Source organism: Molossus molossus, unplaced genomic scaffold (assembly GCF_014108415.1).
Source record: "Molossus molossus isolate mMolMol1 unplaced genomic scaffold, mMolMol1.p scaffold_m16_p_2, whole genome shotgun sequence".
Taxonomy (NCBI): Eukaryota; Metazoa; Chordata; class Mammalia; order Chiroptera; family Molossidae; genus Molossus; species Molossus molossus.
Genome location: NW_023425355.1, coordinates 141,315,454 through 141,337,399, shown reverse-complemented (window position 1 = coordinate 141,337,399; position 21,946 = coordinate 141,315,454). Strand labels below are relative to the sequence as shown.

General features: G+C 44.6%; 1 protein-coding gene across 1 annotated transcript; it reads left to right on the top strand.

Annotated features, from left to right (window-relative positions):
- Positions 1-19,191: 19,191 nt before the first annotated feature.
- TMSB4X (thymosin beta 4 X-linked) lies at positions 19,192-21,301 on the top strand. Its single transcript, XM_036271526.1, has 3 exons — positions 19,192-19,323; positions 20,349-20,462; positions 20,868-21,301. Exons 2-3 carry the CDS (start codon positions 20,363-20,365, stop codon positions 20,900-20,902), a joined length of 135 nt encoding a protein of 44 aa, XP_036127419.1. The 5' UTR covers positions 19,192-19,323; positions 20,349-20,362; the 3' UTR covers positions 20,903-21,301.
- Positions 21,302-21,946: the final 645 nt, after the last annotated feature.

Here is a 21,946-nt window from a genome sequence, read left to right as displayed (position 1 = left end):
TAGGATAAAATTGTGATGGACTAATAAACTTTTAACAACTGGGTTTTGGGGGGAAGGGGGGACATCTTGATTTGTAATGTTGACTATTTCTGTGGTGTAAATACTCCCACCATGGCTGAGTTCAAGATACCGATGTGGCATCGCTGAATGTGGCATTGGGAGGAGATATGCAACATCTGGGATAAAACATCCTATAGTCCCTCCCACAATGTCGCAGATACTCACAAAAGATTATACTCCCCTTCCCCCAATAGGAACATTTATGTTGACAGAGGGCTTTGCCATTTTTAAAGCATTTTACATACACTATCTCATTCTATCTCTAGGGCAACATTGTGACATGTGTGGGATGGGTATTATTTCTGTTTTATGGATGAGAAGCCTCTGGGTCAGAGAGACTGGAACAAATTACTCAAGGCCATACAGTGAGTAATCGATAAAATAGGTGTAGTCAACAGACAAATGGCCCCCCAAAGATGCTCACACCCTCACCCCTGAAACCTACAAATATGTAGTTTACACAGTAAAAGGGTTGCAATTAAGGTTGCTAGTCAGCTGACCTTAAGATAGGGTGAGAGTCCTGAATCATCCAGGTGGGGCCAATGTAATCACAGGGGTCTTTACAAGTGGAAGAGGGAGGCAGAAGAGGAGGCCGGGGGGAAATGTAACTATGGGGAGGGGTCAAAGACATATAATGTTGCTGGCTTTGAAGATGGACTCACAAGCCAAGGAATGTGGGCAGCTTCTAGAAGTGACAAAAGGCGAGAGAGCAGGCAGACCCTTCCCTAGAGCCTCCTGAAAGGTATACTGCCTTCCAGGACCTTGATTTGGGCCCCCTAAGATCTGTGTGGGACTTCTGACCTCCAGAACTCCAAGATAATACATTGATGTCGTTTAAGCTGCTGTTTGTGGTCATTGTTACAGCAGGGATAGGAAAGCAATCCAATGGAACTGGCCATTAGGCCTCTTCATTCCTCAAGTCTCAGCTGAAATTCCACCTCCTGGGGGAGCCTTTTTTTTCCCTTGCCCTTTCTAGGCCTTTGCTTTGTTCCCTAGGTTGCCATAAAACCTGGCTTTTAGCATTTACCCTATAGTTGCTGTTCTTGGCATTCTTGTCAGCTTGCTCCCTAATCCCTAATGGCAAGGTAGTGTTCTGTCACTTTTGCATCACTTTCTGCCAGCACAGTTCCTTCCCCCAGACCAGAGCACAATAACGGCATTGAGAATGTGCGAGTGAACCCATGAGTGAATGCCTACTCTGACATTAGCAACCACTGCAGGCACCACCACCCGGAAACCTGGCGCTGAGCTGTGAGTCCTGCAGGACAATTAAAAGCATGTCTTGGCCCGGCCATTGTGGTTCTGAATTGAGCATCATCCCATGGACTGAGAGGTCCTGGTTTGATTCCTGCTCAGGGCACATGCCTGGGTTTCAGGCTTAATCCCCAGTAGGGGGCGTGCAGGAGTCAGGCGATCGATGTTTCTCTCTCTCCCTCTCCATTTCTCTCTAAAAAATATATCAATCAAAACATATTTAAAAGCATGTCTTGGTAGGCTACAGCTACCCACCCCTCTTCCTACAGTGCAATCTGTCTTTCATGCCCCTGACCCCCAGAAGCAGCCTTCCCTCCACCCGGACCAGCATGTATCTGTAAGCCCCTTTTGCCAAGGAGGGTGGGTTCTGGCTGGACACTGAAGAGAAACAGGTGTGATGAATGGGTTCCAGGAGCCCCAGACTCCGGTGATGCCATTTTTGTCTCAGCAAAGCTTATAATTGAATTTGGGCCTTTAGGCCAGTCACTTATTTACTCTGTCCTCATCTATCAAACATGAGGAACAGCAGCTCTGTGCTCTGCTTGCTTGCGAAGCTTCTGAAAAAGAAAGAAAAGATGCATGGCCAGGCCCTGACTACTGTCACATAGCTAACACCCTGAGAGCAGATGTGACCACGTGATAAGAAGAGCCAGGGCTGCTTGGGAAAGTTCACATTCACATGGGAAGTGAAAGTGAATCGCGTCACTTTCTATCACGTGACAGCTGCAGGGCCCTGATCAAGTTACTGAGCCTCTGTTTCCTCTGTGTGCGATGGGATTAATGATACCTCCCACTTAGTGCTCACTTCCAACTCGCCCCACCCATTGCGAGCCCTACACCATTACCCTTACTTACAGGCATGCAGCTGGCCCGTGTCAGAATTGGGATTGGCTACAGAATTGGCAAAGCCAGTGATCTCCTTCAGAAATTAGAATTCCCAGGCAGCGGTAGCAGAACAGTAAACAGGTCCCTCTGTGACTACACAGGTTGCACACTCATGGAGACGGCCCTGGGCGGTCTGACTCCAGCATTCCTAGTAGAGGGAACAGCTTGAAGGTCTGGAAGTGGAGGTGTGGAGAGGACTATGCCTAAGGAGTGATAAACCCTGTGGCTGGAGCTTTGGTTCCTTGGAGGAAACAGAAGTGTGCTGGTAGATAGTATTGGTCCCAAACAGGGGCACTCAGAAGGCCAACCAGAGGCCCTTGTACTTTCTGCTGGTGGTGGTGGGGAGAGCTGGGAGATTCAGATACAGGAGGTGATGAGCACACAGGTCAGGGAACTAACTCTAGGGGGCAGTGTGGAGCAGGGCAGGGTAGGGCAAGGGCACCTGCTAGAGGAAGGAGGCTCTCATAAGGATAGGGCAGGGTGCAATAATGAGGGGCTGATGGAGTGGAGGCTGGGAAAGGAGGAGTGGGCACCTTTGAAGTCAGTCCAAATGATGAGTTTGGGGGTGAGGGACAAAGGAAAGGGCCTGTCTCGTGGTGTTGTCACACACACAAACGATGCATTTGAGCCCACAGCAAACACGATTCATTTGTTCAGGAAGAACTCTTTGAGAAGAACATATTGATTTAAATGCCTAAAAAAACCAGCTGTTACTGGTTATAAACTCAGTCATTTCCCAGTTTAGGTCTTCCCCCCAAAAAATAATCCCTTCCAATGTTTACAGGCATTATCAGTTCTTTGATTTTATTCCTTGTATATAATTATATCACATCATAAGCATTGCAAATTTCAGAGGAAACAAACTATGCGATGAAAACCAAACAAAACCAGGAAAAGAAAAAAAAAATCTCCCAAATCTCTCCCAGATTCTTCTCACGAACTTGGTAGGGGCCCAAAAAATGGGCACCTCAAGCCCCATTGCCTGGGTTCAAATCCCAGCTCCCACTTACTAGCAATGGGACTGTGCAGGAGCTTGGTAACCTGGTTACCTTCTCTAAAGTGAGGGTGGCAATACTACCTACCTCTTACCTCAATCCTCCCATGTTACCTTGTTCTGAAGATTACATGAGAAGTGTTTTGACTGGTCCCTGGCATGCAACTAGCAGGCTGTAAATGTCAGTTATCATCACCCTCTAGATCTTCTACAGCGAACCTGAATGACACTTGAGATCAGAAACATCTACATAAAGTTACCATTATTTATTACGGACTTATCTCCAGTGGGAAATGAAGGTACAATCTGCTGACACTATGGTCATGAGGTTGGGTTAAACCTCCTGTTCTAGAAAGAAGGAGTTGTGGGCTCTTCCGTACGGGCTCCTACTAGACAAAGTCTGTCTGAAGGGAAACCTGAGTTGAGCAAGGCTATAGGGCAGAGGGGAAGCAGACCTGTTTTGGAAGAGGAGATCTCCAAAACAACAACCATCTCCCTACTGTTCATAATTCAAGGTTGCAACCCCGCTGTCCCAGTGTACTTCCTGCGGAAGCATTCAGCAAGTATTATTGATGTGGGGCTCCCGTTGCTATGTGCTGGAGATGCAAAGAGAACAAAAACGTAGGCCCACCATTGAGGAGACCCAGCCTGCCTGGGAGAGAAGACAGGAAACAAGCAAATGGGAACAACAGGGACAGATGTCACAGTAGAAAGGCTTTCTGTGGCATGGGGGTCTAAGGACTGCCTTCTGCCTCAGGAAGTCAGTGTAAGCCACACACAGCAGGCCACCATTGAAGTCAAATCTGTCAAATGGCTGAGAGACAAGGAACTTTCTGGAATGATGGAAACATTCTGTATGTCCATTGGGATTGTGGTTACACTGGTGCACGAGGTGGTCAACACTCAGGGAATGGAACCAAAAGTGAATGTATGTGACTGTATGTAAATTAAGCCTCAATCAAGGTGAGTGTCTTTTAAAAGAGTGTAGCAGGGCAGGAGCCATGTTATTACAGTAGCACCCTGCCTGCCGCTGGGCAGACTCTCAGTGATTCTCCGCTGAAGGAAACCATGAGGGTACAGAGGGGTGAGGATGCTGAAGCTTTCTGTGGCCCCAGAAGCCTCTCTTTGCTCCTCAGTCAGAATCCTACTTGCCTTCCTGCCTGCTTCAAGCAGCCTCTGCTGGGGAGGAGCTTCTGCTAACAGCAGTGATCTTGTCAGACTTGGCCAGGCCTGGGTTGTTTGGGGAGTTCAGGAAAGTCCTTTTTCTTACTCTTGGGCTGAACACAAGCTTGATTGGTGGACCAGCTATAGCTCCAAGCCTCATGGCCTGTTGATCATGTTGGTGGCTCCCATCTGTTCTTGGAGTTCTCTGATGGACTGAGCTCTCAGCCACCTCCCCTAACACTGCTCTCATCTGAACTCCCTCCCCTCCTCCTCCCTCCCTCTCTCTTATCCCCTTCCCCCTCCCTCTCTCTCCTGTGTGTGAGGACCCAGCTGGGGCAGGGCTGGCAAGAGCCCTTAGGGGGAGAAATGAGAGTGAGAGACCTGAGACTTACTGGGTGTGTGTGTGTGTGTGTGTGTGTGTGTGTGTGTGTGTGTGTGTTTCAATGCATTTAGATGGACAGATGAGCAAAGAAGTGATCAATTTGTGAAAAGGTTTGAATTTTCCCCCTCAAGGTAAATAAAACACAGGACACCCAGTTATATTGGAATTTCAGATAAATAATGAAGAGTTTTGAAATATAAACATGTCTCAAATATTGCATGGGATCACTTACACTCTCAAACTATTTGTTCTTTATCTGAAATTCCAATATAACTGGGTGTTCTGCATTTTGACTGGGGCGTGATGGGAATGGTGAGCGAAAGGAGAAAAGGCAGCATTCCTTGAAGCTGCCACATGGCACTCTTCACCAGGAGCACCAGAATCAATGCCCATCATGCAGAAATGATGGTGATTGTAGAACAGGTATGTGAGGCTTCTCTACTCAGCTTCCATGGCAGTGATCAGCCAGCACTTTATGGGAAACCGGCAATCAGCCGACAGAAGGGGACAGGGGCTGTGAATATGCTCTAGGTCCTTTCCCACCCCCACCCCTTCTGTGGGACCCTCTCATCTCCCATGCTATGAGGCCGCACAAGGTAGACAGGTGGGAGTAACCAGGGATCATGAGCATTGATGAGAGGCTGAGAGGGGAGGCAAGATGCCACTCCTGCCCCCATCCCAGCCTCACTTGTTTATCCAGGCTGGCCCCTCTGTTACCCACATGGATCCCTCCCTTGTCAGAACACTCACTGCAGAGCTTCACTGGCACTTAACTCTTAAGATAGGTGGAGAAGAAGTCAATGGAAAGTTACTTTCAAATAAGCAGATGGAGGTATGATGAAACCCCAGGAAACCACAGCTCCTCCCCTACTGGGGCCCCAGGCCAGAAGCCAAACTGATAGGCTTGGGACCCATTGCTGGCCTTCCTATGTATCCAGAGACCATGGGCCGGTCACTTACCACGTGTCTCATTATTTAACTTAAAAATGGGATGCCAGCTGCCCCATCACACCCTTATAAGGCTGTCAGGGGCAAGAATGAGCTGGCAGATATGAAATGATGGCAACATTTTCAAATGACGTGTCTGTACACATGTGCACTTTTATTGTGGTTCAACCTGGCTGCAGGTGCTTCTACTTAAAGAAATCCGACACATGAATATTCAGACCCATACACTCATTATGTGATTCCAAGAGCAGTTTCCCTACATCACTGAAAATGTGATTCAATGCATTGAAATGTAATGTGCTCACATTTTATAGGAAAACCTCTAAGGCATCGAAGTTCTAATTAAGGATGGCTCTTAACTGAACCTGCAGTGGGCTGGCTGACTAAACTCTGTGTGTCTCAGTTGCATTCTAGAAAGGGGGACTGCTGTGGCCCCGTCTACCATCAGTTTGATTTAGAATTATAAGAGCCATACTCTGGACAATAACGGTCCTACTCTGCCCCTTTAAGAACACAAGTTCCTTCAATTGCAGGCAAGCAGGAAGTGCCACTATTTTGTCTTCGCTGTCTGTTTCACTTCCTTTCAGAGGTATTTTCTTCCTAAAGTAACCTCAAGTCCTATTTCTATTTCTTTCAAAGGCATACTCATCTGCCTTTATGTTGGTTTTATAAAATTTCACAAGCAAGCAAATATACAAATAATATTTATTTATTTATTTATTTAATTTTATTTTTGGTGGTACGTGCCCCTAGCGGGAACTAAACCCAGGACTCTCTGGTCCGCAGGCCAACGCTCAACCACTGAACCAAACTGGATAGGGCTCTATTTATTTTTAATAGACTTTATTTTTAGAGCAGTTTTAGGGTCATAGCAAAATCAAGTGGAGAATACAGAGATCTCTCATGTACCCCCTTTACCCACACATGCACAGCCCCCATTATCACCACAAATAATTCTTGTTAAATATATAAAAGATGAGCCCTGGCCAGGTAGCTCAACTTGTTGGAGCATCATCCCCATGCACCAGGGTTGTTGGTTCGATCCCTGGTTGGGGCATATACAGGATAAGTAGAGCAACAGATTGATGTTTCTCTCTTTTTCTGTCCTCCTTCGTCTTTCTCTGTCAAATCAATTTAAAAAGAAATAATTAAAACAAGTTAGTCAAATATGTAAAAGATGCAAGTAAAACAAAATGATATTTAAAATATTTAAAAATATAAAAGTAATACATGCTTCTGATAAAATGTAATGGTAGAAAAGTCTCCGTTCCTCTTCCCCAGAGGTACTCTCTATTAATAGTTCTTAAAATTCCCTTGTGCAAATTGTCTCTATACACCTCACTTTTTTTGTTATACAGAGGGCATCATACAATATTTTTGAGGTTCTCTTTTTTCCACTTAAGAGTATACTTTGGACATCCTTCCATGCCATCATGAATAAATCTGCCTTGATCTTTTCCTAATAGCTGCATGATTTTCCATTGTTTGGGTATTCTATCATGTCCTTATTAATATCCAGTTAGGTTGATTCTATTTTTCCTCTTACCTACAGCGCTATGGGAAGAAAGCTATATATGTATGTGGATGTATGTGTAGATACATATCTTTGTGTAAATGTCAAAGGGGTTCAGAACACACCTTCCCAAGGTCTGCCACTTGGGCATGTGAATTACTTTGAGTTGAAGGTGATAGAGCCCTTGAAGACCCATGAGAAACTTTTCTTTCTCGCTTAAAGAACTGAAATTAGGGGCCTTGTCCATAATAAAAGTTATCACTGAAAATAACTTTTTATGACCAACTTCTAATGACTGAACGTCTGCTCTTCTTATCATCCTGCAATGACCTTCCTCTCCTTTGAAGTCCCAGGTGCTTGAGCTCAGGATACCATATATACCTGATTTTCCCTTTCTGTCTCCGAACCTTTCATGTGTGGAGAGTCTCTGACACTCTCAGCTATGTGGGGTTCCCATGTGTATAATTAAATTTAATTATTTGCTCTTGTTAATCTGCCTCATGTAGATTTAATTAGACCAGCTGAAAGAACCACAGTGTCCAATATGAAACTAGAAATGCCGTTTTAATTGTGAGAGCCACCGGTACGTTGGAAAAGTCTATACCAATTTACACGTCTGATAGGGCACGTGAGAGCTGCTTTCATTTTTCTTTCCCTGCATTCTGGCCAACCTCAGACATTACTCAACCGTCTCATTTTTGTCAGTCTGCAAGGGGCAGACGGGCCTGCTTGTGTGATTTGCACTTGAAAGACTACTGTCCAGGGACTTCTTCCTGCATGAATCCTGGATCCGTGAGGAGGGGCTTAGAGGCCACACTTCAAAACCAGACTGAGCTGGATGCCATCCCAGCTCAGCTATTTGCCAATTGTGATCTCTAGAGCTTCAGTTTTTCCATCTGTAAAATGAACACACTAAGACGCAGTTCATGGGGTTATTAAGAGGACCCAACAAAGCAATACGAAGTGACTAGCACAACAAATGTCAGTATGTTTCCCAACAAAGAAAGAAACACACACACACACACACACACACACACACACACACAGAGGGGTGGGCAAAAGTAAGTTTACAGTTTTGAATACGTGAAACACAGTTAATAAAGCTAAAGTTATACTCATAACCTACATGTCTTTTCCACATGAACAATGGGGCTGTGCTCAAACTCCTATATCATGGCAACTGAGAGATAATAATTGTGTACAGTTTTAAGCTGATATATTTATAGTAATGTTTTATGCTGCTTAAAAACCTAATACATCTGTTTAGGGACTTTCAAGAAAAAAAATCCCACCACTATTAAGTGCTATGGTCTGAATGTTTGTATCTCCCCAAAATTCATATGTGAAATCTTACCCCTCAATTTTTATGGTATTTGGAGGTGGGACTTTTGAGAAGTGATTAGTTCATGAGGGCAGAGCCTTCACAAATGGGATTAGTGCCCCTATATAAGAGACCCCACAGAGATCCCTTGCCCTTCCGCCACGTGACCTGGAAGAGGGCCCTCACCAGATCATGCTGGCACCCTGATTGCAGACATCCATCCTCCAGAACTGTGAGAAATAAATTTCTTTGTGAAGACAGCTGAAATATCCACACCGTGGAGGGAATAGAGATACATAGAAGAGCACATCTCAAAAATAACAGCTTTGCCGTGGAGAAACCTGGCAGACAATACCTTACTCGAGTGATCAAACATAATCTCCCCAATAATGGAACAAACCAACGTTATGTGCCTCCCCATGCGAAGCACCCAGAAGGTCATAGCATCTCTTATGTAGTATTCCTGCCAAATAGACAAAGTCCAAAATGTAATCATGAGGAAACACCAGTCAAACCTAAATCAAGGAAATTCCACAAAACAACTGGCCTGCTGTGTTAAAAGAAATATATTAGTGTCACTGAAGACCAAGAGAGACTGAGGAAGTTCTAAATTAAGGGACACTAATGGGACATGACAACTAAATGCGATGCATGACCCTGGATTGGAATCTAGATCAGTAGAAAGGTGTTCTAAGGACATTGTTGGGCTAATAGGCAGCGTTTGAATAAGGTCTGTAGATTAGATAACAGTAGTGTGGCAATGTGAAATTTCCCGGTACTGATAACTGTACTGTGGTTATATTGGAGAATGTCTTTGTTCTTAGTAAGTGCCCACCGAGCATTTGGGGATATATTCACAACTACCTCTCAAAGGGTTTAGAAGATAAGTTGAATAAAGAAAATGTGGTAAATATATACAACAGAGTACTACTCATCCATAAGAAAAAATGAAATACTGCCATTTGTGACAACATGGATGGACTTTGAGAATATCATGCTAAATGAAATGAATCAGAAAGAAAAAGTTAAGAATCATACGATTTCACTCATGTGGAATATAAAACTAAAAGCAACAAATGAACAAACAAGAAAAACAAACAAACAAAACCTCATAGACACAGACAACAGTATGGTGACTATCAGAGGGAAGGGGGTTGGATGTTGGCAATAAAGGGTAAAGGGGGTCAAAGATACGGTGACAGGTGATTTGATTTTGGGTGGCAGGTACACAATGTAATATACAGATTATGTATCACAGAAATGTACACTTGAAACCTGTATAATCCTGTTAACCAATGTCACCCCAAGAAATTTAAATAAAAAATTTTTTCAAAAGGAAACAAAAAGAAGATAGATGATGATCAAGCAAATCTGGCAAAATATTAAGAATTGATGAATCTAGGTAAATGATGTCTAGAAACTCTTTCGTGTATTTTTGCACCTTTTCTATAAGCCACCTCATTATCATGGGCAATCAGGTGTGGTCCAAGGGACCCACCAAGAATAACAAAGACAATTCCACACTTCAACCACTTGGGAAATTCCAAGGGCTTAAAGGCTACCTCCCAAGACCCAGGGACCAAGGCCAGTATCCCAACTGCAAAAGTAAGGCATTGGTGCAAACAGAACTATACAGTGCAAAATATAAAACTCAGATCTACAATACCTCTTCCTGGCCCAAACTAAAATGATATACCTGTCTGTATATAGATAAAACAATAGAAAGATTTAAGTCCAGATGTCTGCTCACTCTTTGTGCCAAGTACTAAAAGTAGCAAAGAAAGGAGGGGAGGGGATAGTCAGGGAAGCTGTTTTCATGAATGAGTGAATTAAGACCTTGGAAGCCAAGCCTGCAGGTTCAAATCTGAGAAATGGATGCTTGGGTGAAAAAAGTAACTAACCAAAGACACCACCATCACCAGCGCTGACATAACAAAAGCAGGTGTGCTATTTCTTGCTTAGCATAGGGAACATCCCAAATCATCCCAGAGTTAGTTCTAATACTGCCTTAGATGGCTTGAGTTTCATAAATGTCTGAATTTGGCTCCTTCTCATCCTAGATGTGGAGTAGGGAGGATTTGAGCTCTAGCACCTAAAATCAGGTTGGGAGAACTATGGGCCCACAGTCGAAGGTAAGGAGTTTTGGTCTGTGTTCTTGGCTCTGCTAAGCAGCTGAATACCCTTGAGCAGGTCAGTTAACCTCTCTGTGCTGAATTTCATCCTCTTTGAAATATTGATACCAATGTCTAGCCCCTTGATCTTCATAAGGGCACTTTAAGATGAAAGGAATAGCCCTGGCCAGTTTGGCTCAGTGTTTAGAGTGTCGGCCCGCAGGCCAAAAAGTTTCAGGTTCAATTCCAGCCAAGGGCATGTACCTCGGTTGCGGTTCATCCCCAGCCCTGGTTGGGATCGTGTGGGAGATGGCCAGTCAATATGTTTCTCTCTCTCTACCCGCACCTTGTATCCTGTCTAAAGATAAATTGAAAAAATATCCTCAGGTGAGAATTAAAAAACAAAACAAACAAAAAAAAAGATGAAAGGGACACAAAAGATGAGAAGATACATTGACCAAGTTTACAAACACCAGAAAAATCCGAGTTGTATTACATAAGGACTTACTAATGCCCAAAATGTAAGGTGACACCTATAAGCTGGTCTTTTTTTTAAGCTGTTGTCTGATTTACTGGTTCCTCGGAGCTGCTGCCTAAACCGTTTTAGATAATCTGCTGATAGAGACTGTGGAATTTAGGCCATGCAGAGAACACGCAGGGCGAAATGGTAAGTTTCCAAAATGGAGTTATTCAGGGTTTATCAGGTTCACTGGCAGCCATGCCATCCATCTCTTGCATTCTCTTTCAGAAACACTAATGGTGCCTTGCTGTAGTTTGAGAGACCCCTCCCTTAGATAGACCAGGGTCCACAGACATTCCAGAGTTCTTTGGAGAAAATCCACGGAGTCCATGAACTTACAAAGGAAAAAACAAACAAACAATATCTTTCCTTTCATTAACCTCCAATGATCATTAGCATTTTCTGCAGGTATGCATGTAGGCAAGCCTCTTAGCTTGGGCTGCTATAACCAAGCACCATCCACTGGGTGGCTTAAATAACAGACATTTATTTCTCACGGTTCTGGAGGCTGGAAAGTCCAAGATCAAGGTGCTACAGATGCGGTCCCTGGTGAGAACTCCCTTTGTGGCTTCTAGACAGACACCTTCGTTTAGACAAATGTTCAGTCCACAACAGCAAGGAACCTCCGTAATATTAGCAGTTCCTGTGATTATATCAACAGCAGAAATCACAGATATTTTTATATCTGTTAACACTTTACTGTTATCTATACATTGATCACTGGGTCTGAGACCTGTTACTAGACTGTGTTATTTACTGCACAGAGAAGCATATGCATTACTACATCACAGTGTTTAAAACCCATTTGGTAACTGTATGGAAATAGAATTGCTTTGGTTAGTGATCCTGGTTGTTGTTTTTTTTTTTAATTATTATTTTATTTTTATTTTTTTTCATTTATTTTCAGATAGAGCGGGAAGGAGAGAGGGAGGAAGAGAGAGAGAGAAACTTTGACATAAGAGAGACACAACGAGTGGCTGCCACCCACACAACCCCAACTGGGGCCGGGGACAAACTGCAACCGAGGTTCGTGCCCTTAGCGGGAACCGAACCCAGGTCTCTCTGGACCGCATGCCGACGCTCTAACCACTGAGAAAAACCGGCCAGGGCTGATCCTGGGTTTTTTATTTTATGCATTTACATAATTCTGAGAAAGGGTCTATAGGTTTCATCCATGGCACAGAGTTCTGAGCCTAGAGTCTCACTCCCCTCCCATCGCCTCATAACTAGACACAGGTGTCAGGAGATGAGACCATGCCTGACTTTCTCTCTTTTTCTTCTTTCTTTTTCAATTTTTAATGAGGCAAAATTCACATAGCATCAAATTAACCATTTTATTTTATTTACATTTTATTTCATCTTATGTTTTTTTTTATTCATTAATTTATTTTTGTCACAGATGTTTCTCCTTTTCCCCCCCCATTGACACCCTCATCCCCACTCCCCCCTCACAGTATTGTTATCTGTGTCCATTAGTTATGCATATAAGTTCTTTGGTTTATCTCTTCCCCCACCCCCGAGGTTTTTCAGTCTTATCCCTATTTCCATGTCTCTGGGTCTATTTTGTTCATCAGCTTATTTTGTTCATTATATTCCACAAATAAGTGAGATCATGTGATACTTGTCTTTCTCTGATTGGCTTATTTCACTTAGCATAATACTCTCCAGGCCCCTCCAGGTCCCTCCATGTCGTCTCAAAGGATAACAGATCTTTCTTTCTTACAGCTGCATAGTACTCCATTGTGTATATGTACCACAGCTTTTTTATCCACTCAACTACTGATGGACAGTTGGGCTGTTTCCAGTTCTTATCCATTGTAAATAGCGCTGCTATGAACATAAGGGTACATATATTCTTTCTGATTGGTGTTTCAGGCTTCTTAGGGTATATTCCTAGAAGTGGGCTCACATTTTAAAGTGAACAATTCAGTGGCATTTAGTACATTTACAATGTTGTACAACCACCACCTCTATCTAGTTCCTGAACATTTTAATCACCCTAGTAAGTAGTCACTCCCCTTTCCTCCCTCTCTTCATCCCCTGGAAACCTCTCATCTCCTTTCTGTCTCCATGGATTTGCCTATTTTGGACATTTCACATAAATGGAATCAGACAATAGGTGGTCCTTCGTGTGTGGCTTCTTCCAGCCTACATGTTTTGTTTTGTTTAATCCTCACCAGAGGATGTCTTTTTAGTGATTTTTAGAGAGAGAAACATCGATGTGAAAGAGAAACATCGATTGGTTGCCTCCTGTACACTTCCAACCGGGGCCTGAACCCACAACCTAGGTATGTGCTCTGACTGGGAATTGAACCCACAATCTTTTGGTGCAGGGGATGATGCTCCAACCAACTGAGCTACACCAGCCAAGGCTGAGCATGTTGTCAAGGTTCTCTCATGTCATAGCATACACCAGAACTGCATTCCTTTCTGTGGCCAAATACCATCCCATCGTATGGGTAGGTCTCATTTTGTTTGTGCATTCATCCATTAATGGACATTTGGGTTGTTTTCACCTTTTGGCTACCAGAATAGTGCTGTTATGAAGAAGTGTACAAGTATTTGTCTCAATGTCTGCCTTTGATTTTTTGGGGGATATATTATACCTGGGAGTGAAATTGCTGGGTCATATGGTAACTCAATGTTTAACATTTTGAAGAATATAATTAACTTTTAAATCTTTAGTTGAATCTATTCACAAAAGTGAGATTTGGTCATTGTAGTGTCTCTGGATCACAATTGTCTATCATCTGTGCCACAAAATTGGGTCCTGGCTGTAACTCACACAGTATAAAACTGGAACTCAAGTGTCTTTTTCCTGATGCTTTCATTGACCTCATGTTTGGCCTTTATGTGAGAAGATGACATCCTCCTCCTCTTGCTTTGGTGCAAATGATGTCAATGGAATCCTTCCTCTGGGAAGGCTCCTGTGAGTGCAGGCATCAGAGAGAGTTGGGGAAGTGGGCAGACATCCTGCAAAGGCTTGCTTCTTCACTGGTCTTGGTATATGCCAGTCAATTTCTTTTGTTTTAAATATGTTTTTATTGATTTTTTTTTTTTTTTTTAGAGAAGAGGAAGGGAGAGAGAGACAGAAACATCGATGAGAGAGAACATCGATTGGTGACCTCCTGCATGCCCCCCACTGGGGATTTGGCCCACAACCTGGGCACGTGCCCTGACCCAGAATCAAACCGGCGACCTTTTGGTGCATGAGTCAACACTCAACCAGTGAGCCACACCAGCTGGGCTTTCCACTGATTTCTAGAGACAGTGGAAGGGAGGGAGGGAGAGAGAGAGAGAAAAAAAAAACATCGAGGTGAGAGAGACACATGGACTGGTCGCCTCCTATACGTGCCCTTACTGGGGCCAGGAAATGAACCTGCAACCCAGATACGTGCCTTTGACTGGTAGTCAAACCCGAGACCCTTTGGTGCAAAGACTGATGCTCTGACCACTTAACTACACTGGCCAGGGCAAAAAGTTTATCTTTTTTAACACAGAAGGTTGCTGGGAGTATGTAATTCCTACCTCACTTTTCAATATGTTTTCGACCTACTGATTTTTTTAAGCCATTGTAATATGAATGACTGCTGAGAAAAATATTCAAGTAAAAAGCTGTGTGAAACTACCGATGTTCTAGATAAAGAATTCCCTTTTATTGCAAGTGCATTGGGTTATGCAGGAGGAGGCAAAAAGAGCAGACTGAATTTCTATGATGAAATAATTTGAAAATTGGAGCAGGCAGATTTTTAATTTATGTGATCTATAACTACAATAGCTATGTTTAAAAGTCTTAATGATGGAAAAGTTGAATGATTTATAGGACACTTTTTAAATGAGGAAGCTTCTGAGCCAGCCAGTCTGAGTTCAAACCCTGCCTCTGGCTTTCACTGTGTGGTTTTGGCTCAATTATTTCAAGGCTCCAGGATTTCCACATCTGCAATGGAGAAGAGTCACAGTGCCTCTTTCACAGGGCTATGTCAGGATCTAGGAAAGCTCCTTGGCATATAGTAAGCATTCAAAAAACGTTTACTACTGTTAATGCCATTAGTATAGTCATGATAGATGTTATTATTATTATTATTATTATTATTCTACAATCTGGTCCCTGCCTGCCTCTCAACATTACTTTCTGTCACTTTCTCTCATTCTATGCAAGCCCCAGACAAATTAAGCTACTCACCACCCCCTGCATGTACTCAAAGTTTCTCTGCTTTATTATTGTTGCCCTTGCTGTGCATATAGGCTGAGTAACCACTTGGAGGGGATGTTGGAAAGGCAAATTCAAGCCACTGAAAGGAACTGAGTTGAATGAGATCCCCTTGCAAAGTTCCTCTTGACTCTGAGATTCCATCAGATCAACAGAGCAGACAAGAAAGTTAGCAGCACAACATTCGACCTTCTCGAGTGTTCTTTGACTTCTCTGTTTCCTTGTCCTCATTTTTAGCACACTAGCTGAGGGAGCCTTCTCTTCGCTCTGAGCGCAGCGTGGGGCCGCCACAGGTGGGAATCCTGGAGAAGACAGTTCGGCTGAACGTAATGCAGAGATAGTCTGCAGTGGAAGGACACACTTACACTTGGTAGCTAGACTTGGGTGATTGATCTCCAATAAGATGCTTACATTCTCTCAGTTGTTCCATCAGCTGTAAAATGGGGATTTAATTCCCGCTAAATAGGGTGAGAATTGAATTAGATGTTGTATACAGATCGTCCACCAAACAGCCTTTCCCTTCCTGTCCTTTCCTCTCCCTGTCGTGAAAGGGGGACTGAGGCTGTGTTTTTAAGGGGATTTAGATGAACACATGGAGATTGCGGGGCCACAGGGGAAAGTGGGTTGCAGGCAGGTGGGGGCAGGTGGTAGGAGGCCTTGAAATGCAGACAGAGGGGCCTGGGCTTGAGAAAGCACAGAGTTTGGAGCCTTGCTACGGTGGCCGTTCCTTGGTTCCTCCTCCTCTTCCTTCGCCTCTGCTTGTGGCCAGTGCTCTGCACACAGTGCACTGGGTTAAAAATAATAGGACTGATATTCATGAACTCAGACTTCAGGGGCTATTTCCCAGCATTGGAAATGGCTACAAATCAGGCCCAGGCCCACCCTGGAAAGCAGAATAAAATACAGCCCCGACACTGCTTCCTGGTTCCACCGGACACAGGCTCACAGGGGGCCACCCTCTAATGCCGACTCACTAGGCACACTTTTCACAGGCCACTGTGGCCCACGAGATGAGGAAGGCAGGGCCAGTGTCGGGTGAGCTGTAGACTCATGTCTCACCAGGGAGCCCTGGTGCCCCAAAGTTCTTTTGTACCTGTACACCTCTGTCTTTTCCATCGGGATTGAAAGCTCATGGTGACTGTGCCCAGCACGAGCTCACCACTTATAAATGGTAGCTTCCACAAAGCAGGAACTGTCCCTGACATCAGAACATTAGTCCTGGAAGGATTTAATTATCTGGAGAGGAAAGCAAGGTGGCTAGGGTCGCAGGTTCAGAGTTGGGCCTAGCTGAGTTTCAAGGACCTTCTTTAATGAAGCAAATCATTTCAATACAATGTAATAACTGTTTATTGAGCAACTTCTGTACTGTCTACCAGGCATCGTGGGAAACAAAGCAGCCTGCCTCACTCTTCCTGACGAATCTCAGGCCCAGCCTCCCTGAGGGGCATGGTGGTGAAGGCTTTTATATACCCCGTAGCTTAAATAATAGAGAGTAGCTTCTGGCCAAGTTATCACGACAATGGATCTCTAAGCCTCAGTTTCCCCATCTGTCAACCTCTACTGATGGAGAGGCATAGGCATGAAAAATCAAAACAAATGCAACGCATGCCTGACTCTTAGAAGGCAGTAAGCACTGGGAGTTTTTTATTTGCTGAAAAACTAGCAAAAGATCTCATTCATACTAGTACTTTATGAGAACTAGCTAACATAAAAACATCTTAAGCTTTTAGTTAATGCCCAACACTAAAATATTTTTATTATCTTTCTCAACCTCTTATCCGAAAAATAATACTAATAATACAAAGTGTTTACTGACATGCATACTCCTAAGCATTTAGGTCTCTACACAACCCTGTGAGGTAGGTACAGAAATGATCCCATTTTCCAGATGAGAAACCTCAGGCACTGAAAAATTAATGAACATGGCCAGGAGCACGCAGCACTTGAGAATATTCCTTTGGTTTGTATTTCCTTTTATCTGCCTCACTGGCTCCTTTTCATTGTCTCAAGGTCCCTGACCAGGTGGTGAGACAAACTCAAGTCGCTTACAAAGGCAGTACAGTTGGCCTCCCTCCCTTATGGTCTATCTCTATCTACCCACCCGCCCTCTTCCTACCAGCATCTGAACACAGCGCAGCCTGCTTATTACCAAACTAGAAAAAGTCTCCAGGCATTTACACTCCCCCATCTCCTTTGGAGATAGTGTTGCCGCAAGGCCTAAGCCTTTCTAAGGCAAAGGCCTTGAGGAGAAGCATCAAGGAGCTAGTAGTGGTTCCTCTGTAATGGGACACATGGGGAGGAAAGAAGTGATTCTTGACACCGGTGGGGTGAGGGGAAAGGGACTCGAAGAACCTACATAGATGGTATGTGTCCCAGCTGCCAGCTAAACAGGCCAGAAATGCGCCCTGCGTGATCTTTTCTGAGTTTTCACAACCAAGTGGACTCTCTTTAGGCCGGCAATGAGGGGAGTCGAGGGTCCTGTAACCAGAGAGGTGACATCCTGTGTGTGCACGGAAGGGTCATGTCCCTCCATTCGGAGAGCAGAATGGTAGCCACCCACCAGAGCATGAACTGGGGAACCAGACAGTCACGTCTGCTCCTCCCACATCCCCTATGAAGAAGGAAGTCAAGTGGATGAAGAAATGGGGAAGTCCAAGCTACCCAACACTGGCTTTTAAGGGTCTGTGTAACAGTTGATTCTAGTCCCCTTGAGACAAAGCCTGTGCCATAAATGTGATTAGCAAGGATTTTTTTTGGAAACAGCCCCTCAGGGTGCAGAAAAGTATTCTGCATGCTGTTTTGCATTTCAGAACAATTTCAAGGAGGCCTTTTCAACTTGCAAGCCTCTTTTCTTTCCCTAGCTATTTGCAGGCGCAGGGTGTGACATTTGTAACTACTCAGAGTCAGGTGCCATTTTGAAAATTGCTCCCCGCTAGCTACATTTTCCACATTTCCGGGTCTAACTTACAAGTGCACTTCGAAAATGTCTTGTGCTGAAAAAGCCTCCCTTCAAAATATACAGTTCGATTTTTAAATTGAATCTTCATATTTTTGAAATAATAGCATTGCTTGTATTTGGCATTCCACGCAGGCCTCCTTAGCAATCAGTTTTGTAAATTTAGGAAAATAAGGAGCAAGAAAAGAAAAGAATGTCCTTCCTCACTGTCAAGCAGCAAGTCCATTGCAAAGCTTGAACTTGGCTTATTTTTCTAAGAGGGAGGCGTTGAACTCTACAAACTCCAGATAAATGAACGTCAAACCAGCAAATATTCCGGTGATTTCATTTGGGTGCTCACAAAAATTAAAGCGATGAAAATTAACATATGCATGTCAAAGTGAAGACATTTTTAAAAACCACTTTAGGGTGCTCTCTCTACCTCCCACCCAAGTCACGGAGACCGCCACCGAGGAGACAAAGAGGGCCGGGTGGGGCGAATGGAATGCCCTCCACTGGCCTGAAAGCTGAGTCACACGAATCGCAGTGGGCGAGGCCCTCCTGCGAGGTTACACCGCACCCTCGCTTGGAGATGGTTACACCAGACAAAGCCAGATTCGCAGTAAAGGAATGCGGGTCCCCCTGGGTACCCCTCAGGCGCTTCGTTACCCTGCTCCGCCCCGAGAGCGGGTTTGCAGGGCTGTTGCAAAAATTCATTGTGATAAAACAGACATAAAAGGAGAAAGTGCATTATGATGGGCGTGTTGGAGACTGGGCTTTTGCTCCTTTTATTTTTCCACCCTAGCTGCGGTTAGGGTGCATTGGTGAACGCAGGTGGGGGCTCCCAAACGCCGGCAGGCCCCTGGGCGCCGCCTGAGACTTGGCGCGAAGGAGTTAAGCGCAGGGGCGGTGACATCACCTCATTTACATAGGAGCGCGCATATAACGGAGTCCGCCGCCCCCGCCCGACATTCGGCGGCGGTCACTGAGCAGATCCGACTCCTCTAGTTCGCGCACCTCGCTCGGGTGAGCCCTGGGGCCCCTTCCTCCCGCATTTGGGTGGGTTCCCTTCCCTCCTGGCATCCGCGTCCTTATTGCGGCATCGCTGATGCCGAGCCCCAGGGGCCCTCGGGGAAAGGCTGCCTTGGGGATGTCCAATCCTTCCAGGTGCTGGGTAACAGGGTCCGAAGCGGGTGGTTTTTTTTTTTTTTCGAAAAAGAAATAATAACCTGGTGTTTTGTTACGCAGCTTCCAGGGAACGGTGTTCTCTTTTTCTCCCTGGAAGGCATTCCGCATTGCCTTAGGCGGCGATAAATCAGAAACAGAAAGATTCTTTGTTCCAACTCACACCCACCAGCCCCGAGCTACAACAATTACATTTCTCTCCTAGCCTCGGGTGGCTTCGTGGGCTGTATCTGTCCAAGTTCAGGGTGTCTGGGCAGTGTGAAAAGTCCTCCCTGCAGGGGAATGTGTGCCGAGGCTGCCGGATTGCCCCTGGGTGCAGATGAGGATGATTTATGGGTGTGGGGCAGCTTTGTGTGGCTGGCTGCATTGTGCGCGCCAGTGAGGAAGCCGGTAGGGCGGTGGTCGGAGGCGCCGCAGCAGCTGCCGCCGCCTTTGTGACAAAAGAAAAGCCGCACGGGCCGCACACTTGCAAGGACAGAGCACCTATAGAAAATGGAAGCACTGTGTGCAGACTTGGCTTCATTCAGAGAATTTTTACTCGATTTTCTCCACCGTCCAGTCGCCCGGTCTTCTCTTACTAGTCAGACTTGGATGTTAAAACGCTGCAGTCAAACTCGCAGCGCTCCATGGGCCTCCTAATGTGAGAGCGATCTTCCCCGTCTGGTCCCCGCATTTCGCAGTATTGAAACGAGGTGGGGGTCTTTTTTATAGAAAGAAAGATCTCTAGCTGGGAATGAACGTGGAAGGAGGCGGAGGTGGGGTTTCAGGCATGAAATGCGAGGGCATAAGCGCACTTCTGAGCCTGGAGAAACGAGACTGGGTGCTATGTTCTCACCCTCTCTCCCTCCTTGGCTTTGTATCTGCAGCTTCCCCTGCAATCATGTCTGACAAACCCGATATGGCTGAGATTGAGAAATTCGATAAGTCGAAATTGAAGAAGACAGAAACGCAAGAGAAAAATCCGCTGCCTTCAAAAGAAAGTAAGCTCAAGCTCCCCCTCCCCCCAACCCCCCAGTCCCCCCCCTTCTGGAAAAGAGGCTGAGTGGGAGTGGCGGGTGGGTAGGAGGGAGGGAGGGAGGGTGGGGCAGGAGCAAGCAGTTTATGATGAATGTGGCCTGGAAAGGTTAATTAAAAATCGCTCTGCAGCCAACAAACACAAGGCTTTACTAATTCGATAATGGAATGTTTAATATACCATATTGATATATGTAGGTTTTTATCTAATGTCCCTATTGAATATAAGCCTTCATGATGAAATGCCTATTGATACTTGTCGAATTTTTGATAATTTGGAAAGATGTTTTAAACTAAAGTACTATTGGTCTTGTACCAGGCTACACGGAATCCGCATAACCGACCCCCTCCTTTTTTCTTTCTCATCCCAGCGATTGAACAGGAGAAGCAAGCAGGCGAATCCTAATGAGGCACGCACCGCCAATATGCACTGTACATTCCACAAGCATTGCCTTCTTATTTTACTTCTTTTAGCTGTTTAACTTTGTAAGATGCAAAGAGGTTGGATCAGTTTAAGTGACTGTGCTGCCCCTTTTCACATCAGAGAACTACTGACAACCAAGGCCGCACCTGCCTCTCCCATCTGCCTGTCTGGCTGGCAGGGAAGGAAAAGAACTTGCATGTTGGTGAAGGAAGAAGCTGGTGGGAGGACAGTGAAATCTAGAGTAAAAACCAAGCTGGTCCAGGGGGTCCTGCAGGCTGTAAAATGCAGTTTAATCAGAGTGCCATTTTTTTTTTGTTCAAATGATTTTAATTATTGGAATGCACAATTTTTTTAATATGCAAATAAAAAGTTTTAAAACCTGGTTGGTGTGACTGTTTGGTGTCTTCAAGGAGCGGCTTATTCACATATGAAACCTTTGGGAAAAGGGGGCCTGCCCTGTGGTCTCACTGGGGAGCCATAAATGACAAACACCCTGTAAAAAAATGGGTTTCACCCGGGTATGTGAAATGCCTGTCTACACTGGGTAATTTTGGGAGGTCATTTTCTTAGGTCCCTTGAAATGTGTGAAAACTTTGATAAAAAATGTACTTGAAGTGCTTTTGTAGAATTGAACAAGCCGGTGCTGAATTGTATCTGATCAAAAAAATGAAGGTGATAATTCACAGCACAATATTTTAGGTGTCAGAATGAACTTGGCTATTTAGTCAGCTACCAACACTGGACACAATAGGACTTGAGCAGTCCTGTCACCTAAGGAAAATACACTTTTAACAGCTGCTTTATGAAAGAATTCCACACATGTTTCTCCTCATCTAATGGCTGGTTCTAATTAGAATTCAATATTTAAAATTGCTTTTATAAAATAAGTGCGTTTATGGTTAGTAAGATTTAAAAGTTTAATCCTAATTTGAATAATAAAGCCTTTGGATTTAAAGGATAAGGATGAAATTTTAAATCGGGTGGGATTTAATTGGCTCATCTCCAGGACTTGCCTTTCTTGAGTCC

Coding starts and splice junctions, on each gene's coding strand:
- TMSB4X (XM_036271526.1), top strand. CDS start 20,363: ATGTCTGACAAACCCGATATGGCTGAGATTGAGAAATTCGATAAGTCG. Junction 20,463..20,867: donor TCCGCTGCCTTCAAAAGAAA/GTAAGCTCAAGC, acceptor TTCTCATCCCAG/CGATTGAACAGGAGAAGCAA.